This window comes from Petaurus breviceps, unplaced genomic scaffold (assembly GCF_028583685.1).
Source record: "Petaurus breviceps papuanus isolate PSGF00001 unplaced genomic scaffold, PetGlider_PUasm1.0 90977, whole genome shotgun sequence".
NCBI lineage: Eukaryota > Metazoa > Chordata > Mammalia > Diprotodontia > Petauridae > Petaurus > Petaurus breviceps.
The window spans coordinates 28243445-28265943 of NW_027187391.1; the positions used below are offsets into that span (position 1 = coordinate 28243445).

Below are 22499 nucleotides of genomic sequence, written 5' to 3' on the forward strand. Positions count from 1 at the left end.
CCCCAAAAAGCAGAGGTGCAAGTTTTCGGAAGTAACTACTGTAGAATTAGAGCAAAATAACTGGTTGAATGTATCATCAGATGGTATCCACCGGCCTCCCCAGATGCTGCAGATGAAGCACAGAAGGCTGTTGCCCAGATCTCCATTCAGGAAAAGAAGTAATATGCAGCCCAGTTGTTTTTTGTTAATTTTATACAAATAAATTATGTTTCTGTTTTCTAAAAAAAGAAAAAAAAAAGAAAAAGTATTTGCAGATCCTATACTTGATTGCATGCCACCATAAAATTTGAAACTCAAGGGACTGTGGAACTGAATCTTGTAAACTAAAAGTAAACAAACCAATTAATAAAGACAAAAAAATTAAAAAAGAAACAAAAGGAAAAAAAGAATTAAATTGGTTTCATATGTAAATACCTTAAGATTAAAAAGTGTTTAGTTTTTTTGTATTTGTATCCTCGGTGCTAAACATGCTACCTAGCACCTAGAAGCCACTTAATAAATCTTTGTTGCATGCTTGATTGACAAACAGAACATTTTAAATTCAAATACATTGATCATCTTATGAATTATATTCAATTACCCTTCAGATATCAATTATGAGTCTGCTTTTGAATACTTAAATTTTTCTTTAATTTCCATTATACTGTAAAGATACAGTTTGGGGAATCACTTGTAGAAATCTAACCATATATCTACATGAAAGAAACTTTTTTAGTGACAAAATAAAACTATGGTTTTATTGGTGCCTATGATAGCTAATAGAGTATTTCAATGATAGTTGTAGCTACACAGGTAACATTTTATCAAATTATCATTGTATTTTTCCATGCTGAGATGTTTTCAGTCAGACTGATTGGTACACATTAAAGCAGAAAAGTCTCAACCTGGGCTTTTGTCCTTATGATCTGACTGGCACAGATATTTGAAGGGAGGGGGGTGTTTACATGTGGTAATAGCCATATTTTTCCATTCCTTTAATCTCATCATAAGAAATCCTTTAGACACTAGAAAAAATTATCTCAGTAAATACTAAATCATACTGAGCATGATGCTCTGTGCCCTTCTAAGTTTATTAAGGAAACACTCTGCTTTCCTAAATTCTTTGTTGCTGTTCAGTAGTTCCTGTCATGTCCTACTCTTCATGACTCCTGGTGGGGTTTCCTTGGCAGAGATCCTGGAGTGGTTTGCCATTTCCTTCTCTAGCTTATTTTACAGATGAGGAGTTAAGGCTAAAAGTGTTAAGTTACTTGCCCAGGGTCACACAGCTAGTCAATATCTGAGACCAGATTTGAATTCAGGTCTTCCAGACTCTAGGCCTAGTGCTCTATCCACTGCATCACCTAGGTGTCATCCTAAATTCTAGAATGCAACAAAAGAAACCTTTTAAGGAGATTGGAGAATAATGAATATACCTTAGGCCAGTATCATCCCATAATGATCTTCCTAAAATGGGGTTTATCCCGACCTACCCTCTGAGCTACATATCATTTAAATTCTCTTACAGCAAAACATTCTATTCATCATGATATGAATAAAGCACTGTATTTTGAATCAGAGGAACTGGGTTTTGAGTCCTAGCTACTCACTAGCTGTGTCCCATAGTTTCCTCATCTGTAAAACTGTACTAATGATACTTGCATTATATACGCTACAGTATTGTAAGGGATCACCATGTAACAGTGAGCTATTACTGTTATCATTTTTGGTTGAAAAAAAAAGCACACACAAAACAAAATAAACTTTCATTATTAACTATTACCCTTTTGTAATTTAGTCATGTAAGTCAATATCATTTAATATTTACTGTTCAAGGGGCAGTTAGATGATGCAGTGAGTAGAGCACCAGCCCTGGAGTCAGGAGATCCTGAGTTCAAATCTGGCCTCATACACTTGACACACTTACCAGCTGTCATGAATCCAATTGCCTTACCTTCCCCCCTAAAAAAAGATTTATTGTTTAGTCTCTTAAACAAATATGTAATATATAGTAATATCTAATCTTTGAGTATAACACTTAAATAGGAGTATGGATTACTTTTAAAATATTTAAACCTGTAAATTATGAAATAGAGTCTTGCTTTTAAATATTGAGATAAATGAGCAGTTCTTATTAGGTTCTATTCAAAAATTTTGAAGATTCTGGTTTGGTGCATTGCTAGATAAAACTGCAGTATTTCTAGATTATTTTCAGTTTGACATTTGTGTGTCTAGAAAATATATGGCCCAGTAAAATAGAAAAAAAGTCCAATACATCACATTTTGTTTTTAATGTAATTTTAAATGCCTTTTTATGATAGAAGGTAATTATGTGAAGTTTTATGTTAAGTGATTTGAAAATAAACTGATGGCATTTAGAATAAAAATTCATCAGTGTTTTCAAAATTCACTTTAAAATATGTAAAAATATTACTTTCATCAATTTCCAATTAAGTGTGATTATTATTCAGGCTTTAATTCATTTTTATGATTTAGTTTTCTATTGTTTTTAGCTACTGATGCAAATGTGAAGAATGAAAGTCTTTCATCTGTGCAGCAGCTTGGCATTAAAATGACTGTCAGGTATACTTTTTGAAACTATCTCTCTTGTGTATTTTTTTATTTTGTTTTATATGCTTGGAGTATGTTTAATAATATTTAATTTAACCACTCACTATTTTGTATCATTTAAATCAGAGTTCATCTTTGAGAAAAAAAATTTTTAAAAACCTTGCTTTTTAAAGATATTAGCACATCATTAAATGATCTTTATAAACTAAAAGTCTTCATCATTATTCCAGAAGCCAATTGCAACATATTTAAGCCTGTATCACTGTTAATTCTTTCCAAAAATGACATTTTAAAGTCAGCATATAATAGCATAGTCTTACCTATTTTCTAAAAATATAATTACTTCTAATTGGCATTCTATGGTGATGAGCTCAGTAAGTGCCTTAAAAATAAATGTACAAATTAAAATTAATGAATTGGAATTAATGTAGTTGGGATTCATAATTTTAAAGTAATACTTCTGCTAGAGAATAAATAAGTGTAATGTGCTGACCTGATAATTAAGAATCCTGGTTTCCTTGACTCTCAGAGAATCACCAAATAAAACCAAGATAATAGTACTGTTTTTCCTTCAGAAAATCAACTAAGATAACTAAGATACTAAGGTAACAGGTATGAAAGCGTTTTGAAAGCATAAAGTATTATAAAAAATTAAGTTTTTTTATTAGTCCTCACTTTGCCATTGATTGGCTATGTGTACTTGAATATGTAACTTACCTATCTCTGAGTCTTGTTCACCAAGTAGGGTATTGTGTAACAGATAATTTCTAAGACCCTATCCAAAATCTGATGCATCTTTAATTCCAACCCTCCAATACTTCATCGACTGTATTAGGTCAGGATAAAATCTTCTCTGGAACTGCTGTGGCTTTGAAGTACCTGTCCATTGTCCCCCCATTACTCTACTATTACACTTGAAAGTATTTCACACTTTCTGCTTCTACTTTCTCACAACCCTTTTACTGTTTAATCCCTTGCCAATCTGGCAGCCATTTCCACCACTCTTCTGAAACTCCATTTTTAAAAATCCCCATTGACCTGGTAATCCAGTAAATTATTCCTAGTTTTCCTTTTTTACCTCACTGTACTATTTTACCAAGGTAACAATATTCTTCTTCTTGAAACGCTTTGATCTCTTGGCTTCTTTGACACTGTCTTAGCTTAGTTCTTTTATCTCTGACCATACTTCTCCCATTCCTAGTCTTTTCTTCCTTTTATATCCTCTAAGTATTTTTTAAGACTCTATTGTTGGTTCTCTTTCTTTATAGGTATTTAATTACACTGCAAACTAAATTTATCTGAAATTGAACATCTTTCTCCCTCCCTCCTTGGAGCTAAACAGTTTCAGAGCTCTTTGTGCATAGTTCTAAATTGTTCACAACTCTATAAACAATACATTAGTGTCCCACTTTTTCCATGTCTTCAACATTTTTCATTTTCTTTTTTTGTCATGTTAGCCAATCTGATTGTGTGGGGTGGTACGTCAGAGTTGTTTTAATTTGCATTTTGCTAGTCAGTAGTGATTTAGAGAATTTTTTCAAGTGACTTTTGATAGCTTTGATTTCTTCTTTTGAAAACAGCCTATCCCTATTGTTTGACCATTTATCAACTGGGGAATTGGTCTTATTTTTTTATTAACTTGACTCAGATCACTACATATTTGAGAAACAAAGCCTTTATTAGAGAAACTTGTTGCAAAATTTTCTCCAGGCTTCCTGTTTTCCTTCTAATTTTGGCTATATTTGTTTGTGTAAAAGTTATTTCCTTTTAATTTCAAGTAACCAAAATTATCTATTTTGCTCCTGATGATCCTATCTCTTTAATCATAAATTCTTCCCTTATTCATAAATTGGGCAGGTTCATTTTTCCATGCTCTCCTAATTTACTTATAATATCATCCTTTATGTCTAGATAATTTATTTATTCTAACCTTATCTTGGTATGTGGTCTAAGATGTTGGTCTATTTCCTACCAAACTCCTTTACAATTTTCTTAGCAATTTTTGTGAAATGTTGAGTTCTTTCCCCAAAGATTGGATCTTTGGATAAATCAAAATTAAATTATTCATGGTCATTTACTACTGTGTATTATGTAACTAACCTCTTCCTCTGATCCACCATTGTATTTTTTAGCCAGTGTCAGGTCATTTTGATGATTACAGCTTTGTAATACACTTTGAGGTCTGGTGCTGTCAAGCCACCTTCCTTCAGTTTGTTTCATTGATTTCTTTTATATTCTTGATCTTTTGTTCTTCCAGATGAATTTTATTATTATTTTCTAGCTCCTTAAGATAACTTTTGGTAATTTGATTGTTATGGCACTGAATAAATTAATCTAGGTAGAATTATTTGTGTAATGAATATTTTGGAATTGTGTTCATATAGTTATGTAATAGTAATGAAATTTGAAGTTTCTTTTGTATTGCTAAACTGAGAGGTACTTAGCACCTAGTTCAAATTAAGCCTCTGTTAAAGAAACAGAAGGTATGAACTCCTGTTGCTGATGTAACAGGAAGGGGCAGAAAAGGGAAGAGCAAAACTCTATAAAACGAAAAGCCCCAGAGAGGGAGAGTCAGAACTCCTTGGGATAAACTTCATGGAGGCAGAACAGCTGCTGCTGAGGAGGCTGAAGAGGAAAGGCCCAGGCTGGAGAGAATGACTTTGATTTTGGGAATCTGGGTGAAATGATTTTGAATCTGGGAACCAGCTGGAGCTTCTGCTGGGGAGCTACCAGGTTCTCCAGGGAGCTGTCAAAGACTGCAATCACCCCCCCTAACTTTCTAGTAGGGCAAGATGAGTTTCTATACCCCAGTACCTTTATATCTTATTACCCAGTTGCATGTAAAAACAAATTTTTAAACATTTGTTTCTAAAACTTTGAGTTCCATATTTTTTCCCTTCTTCCCTCCTCACCCACCCCCACTGGGAAGATAAGCAATTTAATATATAGGTTGTACATGTGTAGTTACCCAAATCATTTCCATAGTAGTTATATTGTGAAAGACTAACTATATTTCCCTCCATCCTATCCTACCCCCCCCACTTATTCTATTTTCTCCTTTGACCTTATCCCTTTTCAAAAATGTTTGCTTCTAACATTCTACCCTCTCCCCCAATCTTCCCTCCTTGTATCATCCCCGCTTTTATCCCATTCCCCCTATTTTCCGGTAGGGTAAGACACCCAATTGAGTGTGCATGTTATTCCCTCCTTTAGCCAAATTAAATGAGAATCAGGTTGTCCCATTCCCTTTCACCTTCCAGCTCTTCCCCTCCATTTTAACAGTTTTCTCTTGTGTCTTTTATGAGATAATTTACCCTAATCTATCTCTCCCTTTCTCCTTCTAATAAATTCCTCTCTCACCTCTTAATTTTATTTTTAGATATCATGCCTTCATATTCAACTCATCCTGTGCCTTCTATGTGTACATGAACATACATATGCCCACACTCACATACATATGCCCACACTCACATATTTATATACACATAGACCCTCCTATACATACATATATATGCATATACATATATGTGTGTATACATATATGCATATATATTGTGTATATATGCATATACATATATGTGTGTATATGTATACATATATGTGTGTGTGTTTGTGTATATTACCTTCAACTATCCTCATACTCAGAAAAGTCATATGAGTTACAATTATTGTTTGTCCATGGAGGAATATTAATAGTTCAACTTTACTAAGTTCCTTATGATTTCTTTTTCCTGTTTACCTTCTCATGCTTCTCTTATTTGAAAGTCACATTTTCTCTTCAGCTCTGTTTTTTTCATCAAGAATGCTTGAAAATCCTCTATTTCATTCAATGACCATATTTTCCTCTGTAGCATTATACTCAATTTTGCTGGGTAGGTGATTATTGGTTTTAGTCCTAGCTCCTTTGGACCTCCTGAATATCATATTCCAAGCCCTTTGATCCCTTAATGTAAAAGCTGCTAGGTCTTCTGTTATCCTGATTGTGTTTCCACAATACTCAAACTTTTTCTTCCTGACTGCTTGCAATATTTTCTCCTTGACCTGGGAAATCTAGAATTTGGCTATAATATTCCTAGAAGTTTTCTTTTTGGGATCTTTTTCAAGAGGTGATCAGTGAATTCTTTCAATTTCTGTTTTGCTCTCTGGTTCTAGAATATCAGGACAATTTTGCTTGATAATTTCTTGAAAGATGGTGTCTAGGCTCTTTTCCCTAATCATGGCTTTCAGGTAGTCCAACAGTTTTTTAATTATCTCTCCTGTATCTATTTTTCAGGTCCGTGGTTTTTCCAGTGAGATATTTCACATAGCCTTCTATTTCTCATTTATTTGTATTTGTTTTATAGTATCTTGTTTTCTCATAAAGTTGTTAGCTTATAATTGCTCCAATCTAATTTTGAAAGTGTTATTCTCTTCAGTGAGTTTTTGAAATTCCTTTTCCATCTGGCAAATTTGGCTTTTTAAGGCATTCTTCTCCTCATTGATTTTTGGGCCTCTTTTGCCATTTGAGTTAGTCTATTTTTTTAAGGTGTTATTTTCGTTGGGTCTCCTTTAGCAGCTGGCTGCTGTTGACTCGCTTTTCATGATTTTCTTGCATCATTTCCTGCATGATTCTCATTTCTCTTCCCAATTTTTCCTCCACTTCTCTTACTTGATTTTCAAAATCCCTCTTGAGCTCCTCCATGGTCTGTTACCAATTCATATTTTTCTTAGAGGCTTTTGATGTAGTAGTTCTGACTTTGATGTCTTCCTCCCACTTCATGCCTTGATCCATTTTGTACCCCCAAAAAGATTCTATGGTCTGTTTGTGCTTCCATTACTTCCTCATATTGCCAGCCAATTACTTGGCTTTTAAGCTCTTTGCCATGGTAGAATTCTGCTTCCAAAATGGAGAGAACTATGTCCCAAATCACTGGGGTTTTTGCAGTTGCTGGAACTATTAGGAGGGGACCGTCTCTACAGCTCCCACAAGCTCCAACTCACTGGTCACACACCCCAGTACCACCACCCGAGACCTCAATCCAGATCCACGTAGGTTAAAGCAAGGGTGATTACCCTCTGAAAGGTCACTTGGTTCCCCCTGCATTCTGTGGGCCAGGAGCTCCTGATACAGCCAGCTGTGGCCACTGGAGCTACTACACCTCTTTCACTTCTCACCCTGGGGCAGGGGCTGGACCATGCTCTTCGGTTCCCTCCCCTTCCAACAAAGTTCTGCACTGACCTTTTACTTTGTCTTTAGAGTTTATGGGTTCAGAAGTCTGGAAACTGCCACAGCTGCTGGTCCTTCACTCTCCTGAAGTCTGCTCTGGCTGCTGGTGGTCGTGGCTGCCTTGGGGCTAAAACCACATGGTTCATGCCAGACTGCGCTTGGCTCCCAGCTCTGTGTGATAGACCCTTCCTGTCTACCTTCCAGGCTTCCTTTAGCAGGAGATTTGTTTTTCTCTGTCACTTTGTCATTTCTGTAGCTCTCAATTTGTTTAGAGTCATTTTTTACATATATTGGAAGTGATTGAAGCGAGAACCCATGCCAAGTTTGTGCTTCTACTCTGCCATGTTGACTCCGCCCCGATAATACTTACTCTTGGATTTAAATAAATAACACTTATCAATTTCAAAAAGGCTCCATTTATTCCCATGCTTTCTAGTATTTTTAATAGGAAATTATATTGTATTTTGTCAAAAGGGTTTTCTGCATCTGTTGATCTCATCATATGATTTTTGTTGTTTTTTGTTATTCACATGGTAAAGTATGCTGATAGCTTTCCTCATATTGAACCAGTCCTGCCTTCCTATCATACATTTTACCTGGTCATAGAGTATAATTTTTGTGATATAGTGCTATAATCTCCTTCTTAGTGTTTTGTTTAAAAATTTTTTATCAATATTCATTATGGAAATTGGCCTATAGTGTTTTTTTCTCTATTTTTTCTCTCTCTGGTTTAGGTGTCAAAACCATATTTGCCTTTCTCCCCCAAAATAGTTTGTGTAGTATCAGGATTAATTGTCCCTTAGTTGTTTGGTGTAGTTTATTTGTACTTGTCCATCATTAAAAGTGTTTTGCTCCCAATCACTGCCTCTCACAGTCTGCCCTCACTTCTGTCAGCATCACCCATTCTCTCTTATCCCCTTCTTCTCTTACTTTCCTGTAGGATAAGATAGATTTCTAAACCCATCTGAGTGTGTATATTGTTACCTCTTTGAGCCAAGTCCAGTGAGAGTTTCACACGGTTCCTTTAATTTCTCCATCTTTCCCTATAGCTCTTTAGTGCTTCTACTTATAACTTTCCCCTTCTTCCAATGAATTCCTCTTTTTCACTGCTTAATTTTGTCTTTTAGGTAATCATTCTCTTATTAAACTCAGACCCTTGCCCTTTATCAACGTGCAGTCCTCAATCTGCCTTAATAACGAGAAAATTCTTAGTAGTTACAAGTATCATCTTCCAAGGTAGGAATAGAATTTAATCTTATTGAATCTTTTATGATGTCTCTCTCCTTTTTACTACCTTTTTAGCTTCTCTTAAGTCTTTTATTTGAAAGTCATATATTCTATTCAGCTCAGATCTTTTCATCAGAAATGCTTGAAAGTCTATTTTACTGAATATCTGTCTTTCACCTGAGTGATCATACTCAGTTTTGCTGGGTATGTGATTCATGGTTGTAATTCTATTGTATATAATATATATAATTTTATATATGTATATATATATATATATATAATAATGTAATCCCAATATATCTTATAAGGCCTTTTATCCTTTAATGCAGAAGGTCCAAAATTTTGTGTTATTTCTTTTTGGCTCTTTATAATACTTTCCCCTTGACTTGGGATCTCTAGTATTTGGCTATAATATTCCTGGCAGTTTTCATTTTGTGATTTCTTTTAGGAGGTGATTGATAGAGTCTTTCAATTTCTATTTTACCTTCTATTTCTAGAATCTCAAGGCAGTTTTCCTTGATAATTTCTTTAAAGATGATGTCTATGCTCTTTTTTGATCATGGCTTTCAGGTAATCCAATAATTATTAAATTATCTCTCCTTGAATTATTTTCCAGGTCAATGGGTTTTCCAAAAAGATACTTCACATTTTCTTCTTTGTTTCCCATTCTTTTGTTCTTGATTTTATTGCTTTTTGATGTCTCATGGAGCCATTAGCTTCCATGTGCCAAGTTCTAATCTTTAAGGAATTATTTTTTTCAGTGAACTTTTGTACCCCCTTTTCCATTTGGACAGTTTTACTTTTTAATGAGTTTTTCTTCATTCAGTTTTTGTACATCTTTTCCCACATGACCAATTCTGCTTTTTAAGTTCTTTTCTTTAGTGAATTTTTAAAATATGTATCTTTTCCATTTGGCCAAATGTGCATTTTAAGGCATTTTTTTCATTCCATTTCTGTGCCTTTTTTTGCCATTTGACCTGTTTTTAAGGTGTTTCTCTCCTACACCCCCCCCCCCCCCCACCGCGGCCACTGGGTTGTTTTGTGTGTGTGTGTGTATGTTTCCTTTAACAAGCTGTTGACTCTTCTTTCATGATTTTCTTGCATCATTGTCACTTCTTTTCCCAAATTTTCCTTTGCATCTCTTATTTGGTTTTTAAAATCCTTTTTAAGTTCCAGGAATTCTTTTGGGGTCTGAGACTATAAAGCCAATCATGAGCAGCTCTCCTGAGGATTGCTGCTATGAATAACTTTAAGGATCTAATCATATAATGAAGTGAACTCTCTATTCAGCAATAAACTGAAGCATAACATTCAAGAAACCAAAGTATAACATTCACAAAAGCATAACATAACAACTTATTACTAGGGTAGCCACATAGTCTTAAACAAAACATATCATTCAGTAAGCCACAATCTCCTCAATTAATACACAATATCCAAGTAAAGTCCTCTTTCCTCTTGAATTGAGGCTAACTTCCAAAACCTACAGCTTCTCTTCCATGGGCTGACTACTCCCAGCTCTTTCCTGGATTCACACATAGGCAGCTTTCCACTCTTGTTCCATATCTCTGCTCATGGGTACTGCTCCACTCCAAGTCTTTCGAAATTTCTGTTTTAGGAAGACATAACAGGGCTACTATAATATTTATACACGTTTAGCTTAATATTTACATGCATTATCAGCACTATCATCTCAACTCATTTCTGTCTGAGAAATCAACACAAATCAACAGTGTGCTTCTGTCTTATGAATTAACACTAACACAGATCAACAGACAGAGTGCTTCTGTCTGATAAATTACACAAGTCAACAGACAGTATGCTTCTGTCTGACAAAGTAACAGATCAACAGACAGAACACTTCTATTTGACAAAGTAACATCAACACAGAACCAATAGACAGAACAATGGACATAGTACTGATATCACAAACATTCTCTCTTTTAGTTCTCAGGAGGTAACACAGATTAACAAACAGAACACCAAAATCACAAGCATTCTCTCTCTGTTTTGCTCACTAGAGGTTTTCTCTGCTCTGTTCCTTTCTGTTCCACCTTTCCTGTTCTGATCTTTTGGCAAACTCCTTCCTCTGTGGGCTCCATGTGATTATGTTAGGACTATTAAGGGCAGGGCAGGTCTTCAAATTCCCTTAGACCTATTAAGGACAACACAATGTAAACTGTTCCAACAAAGATTCTTGATACAATCAAAAGAGAGGCTCAATGGCACTTGAATAGCAAAAACAAGTAAAGTAGTACTTTGCTTGCCATTACAGAGACCAATTAACATTTTTTCTTTGAGACTTTGTATGTGACTGTTTTGACTTTGTTATCTTCTTCTGGGATTTTATTTTGATCTTCCCTGTCACTGTAGTAACTTTCTTTAATCATGATCTTTTTCTGTTGTATGCTCATTTTTCTAGTCTATTTCTTCACTTTCAACTTTATATTAAAATTGGGCTCTGCTCCCAGGGCATGGAGGGCACAGTTCCAAGCTTCAGGGTTTCTGTGAGCTTTTTTCAGAGCTAGATCTCTGGCTCTGTAAGCTTTCAGTTCTTTCAAGGTGGCATGATTTAAGGAGATGTGTGTTTACTATTTTCCTGGCCTGTGCTCTGATCTGTGACTAACCACACATACTCTTTTCTGTGACCTAGAACTTTGACCAGAGCCCCCACTTTGCTTTAGCCACAAACTCTGGTGTGCTAGTGCTCCTCCTCACCCTGGAATTGCAATTTAGGACTATGACCCAGATCTTCATATGGGCAGTACAACAGAATTCTGACCACAGTGCCAGGAAAGGGCCTCTGTAATCATTTTCTGACCAGTTGTCTGACCCCCTTACTGTGTGTGGTCTGAGATCTCTAGAAGTAATCACAGCCACTGCTGATTCAGTCACCTCCAAGGCCTGCTTCTGGTTTCCTAGCCCAATGTCTGGACTGGACTGCACTCTACTCTCAGGCTGATGCAATAGACCTTTCCTGCCAACCTTTTAAGTTGTCTTGGGCTTAAAAATTCTTTCATTCCATCCTTTTGTGGATTCTGCCATTCCATAATTTGTTTTGAGGCAAATATATAAAGTTGTTGGGAGGCAAATTTAGGAGAGCTTAAGAGAGTCCCTGCCTTTTCTCTTCCATCTTTGAGCCACTAATTCTTTATGACTAGATTATTGTTTCCAATTAATTTTAATCTTTGCTTTTGCATTCCTTTATTAATGTAATTTTATTGCATTATGATCTGAAAGGAGTACATTTAATATTTCTGCTTTTTCTTGCATTTAGTTGTGTGGATTTTATGTCATAAAACATTGTCAATTTTTGTGAAGTTACCATATACAGCTGAGAAAAAGGTATGCTCCTTTCCATACCAATTCAGTCTTTTCATGAGGGCTATTCTTTCTTACTTTTCTAATATTCTATTCATCTCTTTGACTTCTTTCTTATTTGTTTTATACTTAGATATATCTAGGTCTGAAAGGGGAAAGTTGAGGTTCCCCACTGGTATAATTTTACTGTCTATTTCCTCCTGTAATTCTTTTTTTTTTCCCTTTAAGAATTTGGATGCTATGCCCTTTGTTGCATGTATGTTTAGTGCTTCATTGCCTATGGTTCTTTTTGGCCATATTGTAGTTTCCCCACTTATCACCTTTAATTATGAAGTTTTTGCTTTTGTTTTGTCTTGGATCTTGGTTGCTACCTGTGATTTTTTTTTTAATTTCAGCTGAAACATAATAGATTCTGCTCCAGCTTCTTATTTTAACTTTGTATGTGACTCTCTCTGTTTCAAGTTTGTTTCTAGCAAACTACATATTGTTAGATTCTGGTTCCTAATCCATTCTGCTATATATTTCTGTTTTATGGATGAGTTCATTCCATTCACATTCACATTTATGATTACTAACTCTGCATTTAGTCCATCCTGCTTTCTTTTGTTTAACCTTCTCTCTCTCTTTTTACCCTGCCCCTCATCTACAATTTGTTATGTTTCTGTTTACTGCCTTCTTTTATTTGCCCTTCCTTTCATCAACCCCTGTTCTTATTAACCTCTAATTAACCATTAATTAACCTTATTAATTAATATAATAATAATATTAATATATCCTTGTTGCATAAGATAAATTTCTCTTACCATTTGAGTGTGTGTGTGTGTGTGTGTGTGTGTCCTCCTCTTTGATCCAGTTTTGATGTGAGGTTCAAGCATTGCTGCCACCCCACCTCCCTTCATTATTTTCCCTCTTTCCATAAAAACTCTTCCTTGTGTGCCTCTTTTATGTCAGATTATTTTCTTCATCCTGTGTCTCCTTTCCCTCTTTTTCCAGGGCATCCCTCTTTCTCAGCTATCCATTTTTTCTTATCATTCCAACATAATCAACTCCCTCCCACACCTTATTTATAACATAAGCTCCTCCTAACTGCCCTAATAATGATAAAGTTCTTAAAAATTATATGCATCATCTTCTCATATATAAAATTAAAAGGTTTAATCTTATTGAATCCCTTATGATAATTTCCCAATTCCCCAATTCTAATTTTAAAGTAATTATTTTTAATCTGTGAATTATTTTACCACTTTTTCCATTTGGCCAGTTCTTCTTACTAAAGAAGTTTATTTTGTTTTGTTGTTTATCAGTGAATTTTTATGCCTCTTTTTTCCCCCATTTGACCAATTCTGTTTTTTAAGGTGTTGTTTTCTTCAGTATTTTCATGTGCCTCTTTTATCAAGTTTTTCATTCTCTTATCATAATGTGCTTCTTTTGTTTTCATTTCTTTAGCTAATTTTTCCTCTACCACTCTTAATTTGATTTAGAAAATAGTTTTTAGGTCTTTTAGGAATTCTTATTGGACTTATTTCCAATTGACATTTTTCTTTGAGGCTTTGTTATTGTTTAATCTACTTATCTTCTTCTGAGTTTGTGTTTTGATCTTCACTGTCACCATATTAGCTTTTTATGGTCAGGTTCTTTTTGTTGTTGTTTTGTTTTTGTTACTTGATCACTTGTTCATTTTCCAGCCCAATTCTTGATTTTGAACTTTATGTTCATTTTGTGTTTTATTCCAGCATGGGTGTAGGAAAGGGTGCTGTCTCAGACTTCAGGCTTTTTCTTCACTGCTGTTTTCAGAGTTCTGGCAGTTTAGAAGTTTTTGATGCTTTCAAAATGGCATGATCTGGGAAGAGGTGTGGTCACTGCTCTCCTGGTCATGCTTTCTGGTCCTTGCCCAGGAAGGGTCCTTGATCTCTTGGAATTTCAATTGGTATTGCTACTAAGGATTCCTTTCTCCTTGGAACTGGAAGTGATACTTTTCTTCAGGATTCCTGATCCCTTGGGGCTAGAAGTGATACTATTCCTCATTGTTCCCGATACTTTATGACCAAAAGCAATACTGCTCTTCAGGGCTTTCACTCCCTCTTTGCTAAAAGTGCTCCTCTCTGCCCTTGAACTGTGACCAAGACATTAGTAAAGGCAGCAGAGTCGCCAGACATCCTCTGCTCCTACATCCACTACTAGCAAAGGGATCTTTTGTAATCTCTTTCTCACCAGTTACCAGATCTCCTTCTCATCTCTGGCTTAAGAACTCTCAAAACTGCTGATGATTCTGTTGCCACCACTTAGTTCCACTGCTAGTATTTCATCTACATGGTCAGCCTCTAACCCTTGTGTCACAGATCTCTCTTTCAAACCTCCTAAGTTGTCTTGTTCTGACCTTTTGTTGGTTCTACTTCTCAAGAATTCTATTTGAGGTATTATTTTAAAGTTATGTTAACTTCAAATTATGTTGACTTCACTGTTCCTTCTTGTGGTACCATCATCCTCTATCATTACTGTAGTGCAAAGGGTACTAGATTTAGTCAGAATAAATTTGTTCAGGTCTGGTTTCCTTCATACTCCCTCTATGACTTTCAGAAAGTCATTGAAGCTCTATGGACCCAAGTTTCTTGATTTTTAAAGTGACGGAGTCAGAAGAGATGATCTCAGAGGACTCTTCCAACTCTAAATCTCATCTTGTAATCCTTGATCCTTGAAATTATATCTGGCTTTCCTTCATTTTTCATATCCAGTCAGCTAACAAATCCTTCTCCTCAATATTTCTAGTATTCAGAATCTCTTCACCATGACCAGAGCCACCATTCCCATTATTACTTACAATATGGTCTTTTGCAGTGCCCTTTTTACAGATCTTGTCATCTCTATTCTTTCCCCTCTCTAAGGCATTCTATATACCTATGAGGATCAGTCATCTTCCCCAGGCCTTAATCTAGTTCCTTGACTCTTTTGAAATATCCTGTGGCTCTCTTGCCTATAAAGTTCAATTACATTTCTTTGTAAATCTAAGCTCTTCACAAACTTTTTGTTGTATTGTACTTGGGATCCTCAAAATCTGTACTAGAGTTAAGAATTTAAAATGAAAAAATATTTTTTAAATAACTTCTGAATTTATTAATTCACTTAAATAGACTTTAATCAATTGTTTTCTAGCCCATGTCTGATTTTAAATGTTGGTGGGTTTTATGTAGATATGGTAAATTCCTTAATCTATTGAACGATGGTGCTGAAAATGATCTTACTTTGGTGTTGAAGCATTCTGAGAGATTTCTGAAGCAGCAGCAAGCAACAATAAAATCTACACTTCGTATCCTTTATGACTAAAATATAATCAAAAGGAGCATTGCCATGATTTAAGTTTCCTAGATATTTTTTTCAAAGTATCATAATAAATATTTTTAAAATACTACTTTTACCTAAAGTAGTCAATTTGTGTTTAATGTTCCTAAAGCCGTGACATTTAATTTAGAATTTTATATATTTTTAGAAGTATTTTTCTTAATGCACTTAATTATTTATGATACATAAGTGGTCCATTCATTAGAATTTATTTATAGACTCATTCAAGCAAACATTTTTGTTTTAGAAACACTTTGTCTCCATGCCTTTGCATAAGCAACTGTCCTCCTTTCCCTTCCATCTCCCGGCCTTGATCTCCTCACCTTCTCCAACTCATATTTCCTCTGGCTTTCTTCAAGACTCACTTCAAACCCAACTTTGTGCTGGAGGCCTTTCGCAGTACTCGTAGATACGAGTTCCTTCCCATGTACTGTGCACAGGTGTCATTATATACACGGTGTCCCTGCTGTTGGAATGTAAGCTCCTTGAGCCATGGACCGTTTTTACTTTTCTTGATGTCCCTGGCATTTAGCACAGTGTCTAGTAGTAAACACTTTTTAAATATTTGTTGACTGACTCACTGAAATCACAGGACATTACCAAGTACTTCCTTTTGGAAATTTAGCCAAATGTTACTAAATTTCTTCAAGTATGTAAATTCGGTTTTAGTACTTGAATAGAAAATTGATTATTCATTAGCAGGTAAAGTAATCGTACTGAATTTTACCAAACTAATTTTTTTTAAAAACATTACTGAATTGAATGAGTACATTCTCACAAAACTGAGCCACTTGCTTTTGACTCACTCGTAGCATCAAACTCTGAGAAGGGAAGAAATTATGATACCCTGGAATAATTATAAGATAATAGCTCCATTTTTAATCTGATATTGCTTATTTTTACTACTTGTAATGTGTTTGCATATAGGAATAAGGTGTCTTGCATCTGTCACTCCTGAAGGAGAACTTGAAATTGAACACTCACATATACATAAATAATATGGGAAACTCCTTGTAGCAATGTTTTTGTACATTTCCACATTATGTTACAAAAAATGTTAATTATGGTTATTTCTTAACAGTATTCTAAAGGTTGCCTACAGGGACGTTACCCTGGCCATGATTGGTTTGTGTCCTCTCTATTCCTTATAATGTTAGGTGACAAAGAGAAAACATTAACGTTTCTGCAGAAATTCTCTAGACTGCTAACTTCTGCATTTCTCTGGTTGCCAAGACTGCATAGTTCTGTAAGTTTTGTGTGTGTGTGTGTGTGTGTGTATATGAAAATTGTTTTGTTTTGGAAAGTCTTTATCTGTAAACTTTTAATTAATCAATTGTGTGTGTGTATGTAAAACCTTTACTCAAAAAGTTTTCTTTACACTGAAGAGTAACTTAAGTTACAGGTAACTTGATGGTAGTAGATGCATTATTGAATTCAAAGCTGGCAATAAAACAATTTTTACTAGTGGGTTTAATGTTCGTGTGTAAACAAAAATTACGACAGTGATCAATTTTTAATATTGTTTTTCTATGTCTTCATGATTAATATTGAAGCATAAGATTGTTTGAATGCAGAAAATGTAAGAAAGAAAAGTAATTTTAAATATTTTTTGGAGATTAGTGCTTACCAGGTTCTGACCACATTAAAAAAAATTTTATGTTTGTTATTTATGGTTTTCACTTATTTTTTTAAATTTTTATGGCTTTTTTGTTGAACACTTCGATGAGTTCTTGAACTCAAAAAATGTGCTATAATTTTTAATCAAAGGCTAGAAAATTCTGCAGCTGGCAAACTTTACATTAAAGGATTAAAAAAATCTTTTAGGGTTTAAATCTGTACAATTTTCTCAGAATGATATTTCAAGCTTCATGAACTCTGTTTTTTTAGTCACTTATATCAGCTTTTTTTTTTTTTTTTTTGGTATGGCTACTTAGCTATTAGCTTTTTAGGCAGAAAGACCAGGCAAGTCATTTACCTTATAATGATAGAACAACTTTAAATGCATAAAATATTTTTGAGTGGTAATTATATTAAATTAGCATCTTGGCACAAAGAGCAGGCAGATTATATAACTAAAAATGATGGAACAATGTTAAATGAATAAACACATAAACTCACCTTTGTATTTCAAGCTGACGGAATACTATAACTGCTTTCAAACTAGTAAGATTTATGATGGAATGCCCTTTATTTCCATATTTTAAAAAATATTTTGGAATCCAAAGAACATGATTTCTTCTAGGTTCACGAGCTAAATTAACTATACTGAAAGATTTTTAAGAGAATTTAAATTTAGCTACCTAACCCTCACTAGAATAAAATATGATTTTTCTGACAACCTGAGGGAAGAGAATCAGCATTTATATTGTACCATGTAGTGTGTTAAGAATTTTTTTTACAAATAATATCCCATTTGATCCTTAGAACAACCCCACAAGGAAGATGATATATTAACTTCTGTTTTGTTTAATCCTGAGTTTACTAATTTCTTTATTTAACCACACACTTCCTAATATATATTAATAACTATAAATTTTTCCTAGTTATCCACTCCAATGTTTTCTTAACTTTACCTAAGCATTTTTGTTGCATCTTCCTTTAAAAAAAATCTGGTTTGCAGCATGATTGGGGAATAATTATATGCTCTTAGTAGTCAAATCTTCTGGATAATAGAATTAACTTATATATGTTTCTGCTTTTTAAACAATGAGAATTCTGTAAAATACCATTAAAATGAAAACTATGCTGTATTTTAATTTTTCTTGTTTCAGAGGATACTAGAATAATTCATAGTCAGTATTTTTATGAACTTTTATCACGAACTATTGTTCTAAAATTCTATATTAATAGAATTCTAAACAAATAGCATGACAAATACGAGTGAAATTTCTGTTTGTGTGTTGTCAGATAATATGTATCTCTCCATGCTTTGAATTAATCCAAAAAATTATTGAGCAATAAAATCATAATTAGCCTATGCTAACATATCACCTTTAAAGTATGAGTCATTTCATTTCTTCAACTAACATATTTCCTATGCTAGGCAGTGCACAGAACATAGACATATAGGATAAATCAACCTTTACGTGAAAACTGATAGCTGATGAAAGCAAAAGACAAATTTAGAAGTGTTATTATCTCATCTTTTAAAATTCAGTTAGCATCAAGAGCATGCTATTCAGAAAATACAATTAACAAGACTGATCTCATTCATTTTACATTTTTGAAGAATATTTATTTTCCCAACTTTTGTTTATTTTCCTCTACTATCTATTATTCTTCATGTTGACTTACACTGAGTTTCATCTTTATAAAATGTAGTAATATATTTTGTTTCTGTGCTACCACATTAATTACACAGCAACAATTTAAGGAGTAATGTAACAGGACATAAACAAGTGCATATTTGATTCAGTCATAATTTTCACTAATTCTCAGTTTCTCTTTTTCACTCAGAAATACCTACCTACTGATATCTCAGAGTCTGGCATACATCCCATATATTTTTGTGGTGCTCATTATATTGAAATGTTGCTGAAGACTGAGGTTCCACTTGTTTTTTCAGCTTTCCACATGTCTGGATTCACCCCATCACAGGTAAATACTTCAAGAGACTTACTTTGTTTAACTAATCAAGGATACTTTTTTTTTTGCCTTTTTGGAGGGCAATTGGGGTTAAGTAACTTGCCCAAGGTTACACAGCTAGTTTGTGTGTGTGGGTGTTAAGTGTCTGAGGCCAGAACTGAACTCAGGACCTCCTGACTCTGGGGCCGGCACTCTTACTCACTGCTCCACCTAGCCACCCCCCATCAAGGATACTTGTTAAAAAATATAGAAAATATATAGAATTATTTTTACTGATAGTATATACATTTCATCTTGACTAAGCCAATCCATCTTGATTGTTGTTTCTTCTTTGTTAAAAATCAAAGTAATACTTCTTATTATTATGGAATTTTGGACTAGTTGACTGGCAAAGTCCTTCCAGTTTGATTTAAAGATTCTCTTATTCTGGGACACTGCCACAGTTTGAGAAAGGTAGCCTGGAAAGAGCACTAGATTGGATCTGGCCTCAGACACTTAACACACACAAACAACAAAAAAAATCTAGCTGTGTGACCTTGGGCAAGTTACTTAAACCTAATTGCCCTCCAAAAAGCAAAAAAAAAAAAAAAAGAGAGAGAGTACTAGAGTAGGACTTAGACACCACCGGTTTCCTCCTGAAAGAAATTCCAAAATGAATGAAAACTGTTAGGAACATTATAGACAAAATTCAAAACTCCCAGATCAAAGAGAAAATACTATGAATAGCCAGAAAAAGAGTATTTCAGATACCATGGTGCCCGTCAGGATCACACAAAATTTAGCAGTTATAACTCTAAAGAAGAGGAGGACTTGGAAAATGATTCCATAAAGTAAAGAAGCTATGATTACCAAGAATAATTTAGCCAGCAAAATTGACTATAATTCTAAAGTAGAAAAAAAAAGTATACTTAATGAAATAGGACTTTCAGTCATTTCTGATGAAAAGACAAGACCCAAATAGAAAATTTTACATTCAGTCACAGAACTCAAAAGAAGCATGAAAAGGTAAACACAAGTCAAATAATAAGGGACTGAATAAGATTAAACTGTTTACATTCCTATATGGGGAAATAATAAATGATAACCCCAGAACTTTATCATCACTAAAGCTGTTAGGAATCTATTTATGGATATGATTATATTATATGGATATGATCTCAGAAGGAGAATGGGAAAGTGAAAAAAAAGGATGTATTGAGAAAGGGTGGAAGGGAGAAGAATGGGGAAAATAATCTCATTTAAAGGGCTGTACAAGGAATAATTTATGCCAAGGAAGAATGTGCACTGGTTGGGGGGAAGGACGCAGGCAACACTTAAAGCTCACTCTCATCTGAACTGGTTTAAGGAGAGAATTATGTACACACATAAAATGTATAGGTATATATGTGTGTGTATATGTATGTATGTATATGTGTTTGCATATTTACACAAATATATACATACACATAAGTGGGTACTGAAATTCTTCTTACCCAACAGGAAAGTAGGGAAGAAAGGGGTTAATGGAAAGGGAGTGGAGGGGTAATAGAAGGGAAGGTAGATTAAGAAAGTCATTGTACAGAAGCAAACAGACTCTTGAGGAGGGAACAGGTTTATTTATTTTAATTTTTAAACTCTCAAATAAACACCAAAATAGAAATACTGAAAATTAAGGAGATATTAATAATATTGAAAGTTTAAAAATTGGATTAATAAAAAAGGAACTGCTCTAAAAAAAGACCAACAGTAATATAGATAATCCATTGGCCAATTTGATTTTTTAAAAAGAAAGAAGAAAACCTAATTACCAGTAACAAAAATGAAAAAAGTGAATTTACAACTAATGAAGATGAAATAAAAGCAATCATTAAAAACTGTTTTGCCCAATTATATGCCAATAAAACAGACAACTTAAATGAAATGAATAAATATTTGCAAAAATATAAATTGCTTATATTAATAGAATAGGAAATAGAATACTTAACTTCATTGTAATGAAAAAAAAATTAACAAACCAGCAATGTTTTTCCTAAAGGGAAAAAATAAAACAAAGCAAAGCCAGATGGATTTACAACTGAATTCTGCCAAACATTTAAAGGAAAATTAATTCCATTACTACACAAACTTTTTGAAAAAATAGGTAAGGAAGGAGTCCTACCAAATTCTTTCTGTAATACAAATGCAGTCTGATATATAAACTAGGGAGAGCAAGAACGGAGAAAGAAAATTATAGACAAAATTCTCCAATGAATATCGATGCAACAATTTTAAATATACTAACAAGAAAATTAAGACAATATATCACAAGGATCATATACTATGACCAGATTGCATTTTTTTAACCAGGAAAACAGAGCTGGTACAGTATTAGGAAATCTATAAGCACAATTGACCATCTGTAACTAAAATAACAAAAATCATAAGATTATTTCAGTTGACATAGAAAAAAACTTTTTGACAAAACACAGCACTTATTCCTACTAAAACATTAGGAAGTATAAGAATAAGTGGAGCTTTTCTTAAAATAATAAGCAATATCTATCAAAAACTGAGAGCAAGCATTATTTGTAATGAGGATAAACTAGAGCCCTTCCCAGTGAGATCGGGGGTGAAACAAGGATGTCTTTTATTACCATCATTAGTCGATATTGTAATAGAAATGTTAATAATAAAAAATAAGACAAGAAAAAAAGTTGAAGTAATAAACAGATGAGGAAAGAAAATTATCATTTTTCACAGATAATATGGTGGTTTACTTAGAGAACCCAAGAAAGTCAACTTAAAAGCTAGTTAAAAAAATAAAAAACTTCAGGAAAGTTGCAGGCTATAAAATAAACCCACACAAATAATCAGAATTTTTTCTACAAAACCAATAAAACCCATCAGGAAGAGATAGAAATTCTATTTAAAATAACTACAGACTTGGTAGTGTACCTGCCAAGACATAGGAACTATATGAACACAAATATAAAACATTTCACACAAATAAGGACAGATCTAAATAATAAGAGAAATATTAATTGCTAATAGGTGGAGTCAATATAATAAAATGATAATAATGTATAAATTTTCTTAGTCAATGCCATACCATTCAAACTACTAAAGATTTATTTTTGATTGAACTAGAAAAAGTAATAGATTCATCTGGAAGAACAAAAAGTCAAAAATATCAAGGGAATCAGTGGTTAAAAAAAATAAGGAAGGCAACCTAGCAATGTCAAACCTCAAACTATAATACAAATCTGTAATAATCAAAGTAATTTGGTACTGGATAAGAAAACAGTGGTTGAACAGTGGA

At 33.9% G+C, this 22499-nt stretch overlaps 1 protein-coding gene across 2 annotated transcripts in view; it reads left to right on the plus strand.

Annotated features, from left to right (window-relative positions):
• Window positions 1-22499, plus strand: part of TBC1D32 (TBC1 domain family member 32) — a 246731-nt gene that overhangs the window by 182841 nt on the left and 41391 nt on the right. For both annotated transcript variants that reach the window (XM_069076948.1, XM_069076949.1), the window contains 4 exons: window positions 2490-2559; window positions 15490-15605; window positions 16729-16883; window positions 19094-19234. In XM_069076948.1, coding sequence (XP_068933049.1) covers window positions 2490-2559; window positions 15490-15605; window positions 16729-16883; window positions 19094-19234 — 482 coding nt within the window. The remainder of the gene's footprint in view (window positions 1-2489; window positions 2560-15489; window positions 15606-16728; window positions 16884-19093; window positions 19235-22499) is intronic.